The 2,455-nt window shown below is 51.0% G+C and overlaps 1 protein-coding gene across 1 annotated transcript in view; it reads left to right on the top strand.

Annotated features, from left to right (window-relative positions):
• Positions 1 to 2,004, top strand: part of TNFRSF21 (tumor necrosis factor receptor superfamily, member 21) — a gene marked incomplete at its 5' end in the record, with an annotated part of 27,855 nt that extends 25,851 nt beyond the window's left edge. Inside the window, 2 exons of the mRNA XM_010289336.1 lie at positions 121 to 334; positions 1,485 to 2,004. Of these exons, the coding sequence (XP_010287638.1) occupies positions 121 to 334; positions 1,485 to 1,714 (444 nt within the window). The remainder of the gene's footprint in view (positions 1 to 120; positions 335 to 1,484) is intronic.
• Positions 2,005 to 2,455: the final 451 nt, after the last annotated feature.

The raw sequence follows: 2,455 nt of genomic DNA, 5'->3' as shown, positions 1-2,455 counted from the left end.
TGCAGGGACCGCATGGGCTGAGGTGTGTTGACAGCCCGGATGCAGATGGTTTTGAGTGCGAGCCCATCGCGTAGCATCCCGCCCCCCAAGTTAATTTTCCCTCTCTTTCCCCCTCCAAAGCTGGAAGTTGACAGACTGGCGCTGCCGGTGAGCCCCAGCCTGCTCAGCCCCACGCCCAGCCCCAAGCCCCCTGAGGCGGCCGTCCTCACCGTGGAGCCCTCACCTTCGGAGAAGAAATGCTTCTTTGTCGACGAAGCGGAGCCCCTCCTGCGGTGCGACTCGACCTCCAGCGGCTCCTCCGCGCTCAGCCGGACGGGCTCTTTTATTACCAAAGGTACCAAAACCAGCCCCGGGGAGGCAGTGGGAGGGCTGACGGGATGCCCCGGCGTGTCCCCTGCGGTCGGCATGCATGGCGGAGCTGCCCAACGCGATGGCGTTAGAAGTAAATAACGGGAAAACTGGCTCTCCAGGATACATTTATCAGCTCCTCATTCCAGAGTGTCCTCTTAGCAAAGGTGATACAGTTGTGAGAGGGGAAAACGCCTTTGAAGGCTTTTAACTCTTTGAAGTGCTGCCAGAGAAGTTGTAGCATCCCTGGATGTTTGAGGAGGTTTCTCCTAACTTTTGCGCCATGGGTTACTGCATGAGATGGAACCACAAAAATGTCATTTCAAGACTGAATTTTTGTTTTTCCCATCCTTGGTCCTGCTTGCTGCAGTGTGTGACTTGGGATGTGACTTTAAGGGCCTCAAGTTGCACCAGGTGACGTTTAGACTGGGTATTAGGAAAAATTTCTTTATGGAGAGACTGGTCAGGCATTGGAACAGGCTGCCCAGGGAGATGGTGGAGTCACCATCCCTGGAAGTGTTCAAAAAACGTGTAGACGTGGCACTTCGGGACATGGTTTAGTGGGCTTGGTGGTGTTGGGTTGATGGTTGGACTTGATGATCTTAAAGGTCTTTTTCAACCTTAATGATTCTGTGGTTCTATGTAAATCACTGTTAGTCACACACGTACTTCTTTTTTGAGGGAGTTTAATTTACTGCATTTAAGTTGCTGCATTTAATCTTTAACTTCTGATGAAGGTGAAACACTGAGCTCAATCCATCTGCCAAATTTATGCTTGGGTGTGAAAATGAAGCTGACCCAAGGAGAGGAACTCAGAAGAGCAGTGTTCAGCTGTTTTGGCTCCCCTCCTGCCTTCGCTTTTCCACCTTGGCCATTCAGCATTTATAAATGCTGTCTTTGCTCTAGCGGGATCCTGGGTTAGGTGCCTCTGCCGTGTTTCTGCAGCTCTGGCTTCTCCATCTTCTCCCCTCCTTATCACTCGCCACACTCCACCTTTTGCCTCCGTTCTCCTCACAGCATGTCCCTCTCCAGAGGTGGCAGCCGGGGGTGGACCAAGGTCTCCAAGGAGAGCGAGCCCTGGCTAGTGCAGGTTTCCTGAGGAGGTTTCTTGACCACCCTCTCCTTTCCTCCTACAGAAAAGAAGGACACCGTCCTGCGCCAGGTGCGCTTGGACCCTTGCGACCTGCAGCCCATCTTCGACGACATGCTGCACATCCTCAACCCTGAGGAGCTCCACGTGATAGAGGAGATCCCGCAGGCCGAAGACAAGCTGGACAGGCTATTTGAGATCGCCGGAGTCAAGAGCCAGGAGGCCAGCCAGACCCTCCTGGACTCTGTCTATAGCCACCTTCCCGACTTACTGTAGGCCATGGCTCACCACGCACTCTCCGAATATCCGCTAGAGCTAGCTTGGCACTCGTTAAGACGACCGACAATACGCAGGCAGGTTTTGTTGTAGAATATATGGCCAGTATTTTCGTTGAGGTGTCCTTGGTTTCTGGAGGGGGGGCGGTTTGCCAGCGTTGCACCCCTCCACCTTAACTCTTATCGCTCAGTCCAAGTCTTCGCACCCTCTGACCCCCTCCTGAGCCTCTCTTCTCCTTGTTCTCATTCCAATCAGATCAGTCAATGCACTTTAAAAAAAAAAAAAAAAAAATGCAGTTAACGAACTAAAAGATCACGAATCTGGTGTAATTTAACACACTGAATTGGGGATTGCTCTGTAACCCACTTCTTCTGTCAAAGCTGTCACTCGGCGTGACCATCTCCCACCACCTAATGGGGATAGAAGTGATGTAGTATTAAAAAAAAAAAAAAAAAAAAAAAATCATTGCTGGTTACCGTCTCTTAATGCAGCTAAGCTTCCCACCCGAGCTGACTTTTTTTTTTTAAATGTACTATGGTATAGCTCATACCCATTGCCGAGATTTTACTAGCACGGTTATTTATTGTATGGTTTTCACCCGGACAGCGCATCGCGCTCCTGTAAGCTAAAGCAGAAGCTCTTTAAAAGCAAAGCAAAGGGTCAGTCCCACCAACCTTCGAGGCGACGAAAAGGTCCTTCGCCGTCAGTCGGATGGATGTAAGGCGTTGCCTTGCCTTGCCG

Source organism: Phaethon lepturus, unplaced genomic scaffold (assembly GCF_000687285.1).
Source record: "Phaethon lepturus isolate BGI_N335 unplaced genomic scaffold, ASM68728v1 scaffold36316, whole genome shotgun sequence".
In the NCBI taxonomy this organism is placed as follows: domain Eukaryota; kingdom Metazoa; phylum Chordata; class Aves; order Phaethontiformes; family Phaethontidae; genus Phaethon; species Phaethon lepturus.
The sequence above is the reverse complement of the archived record's forward strand: the minus strand, read 5'-3'. Positions and strand labels throughout refer to the sequence as shown.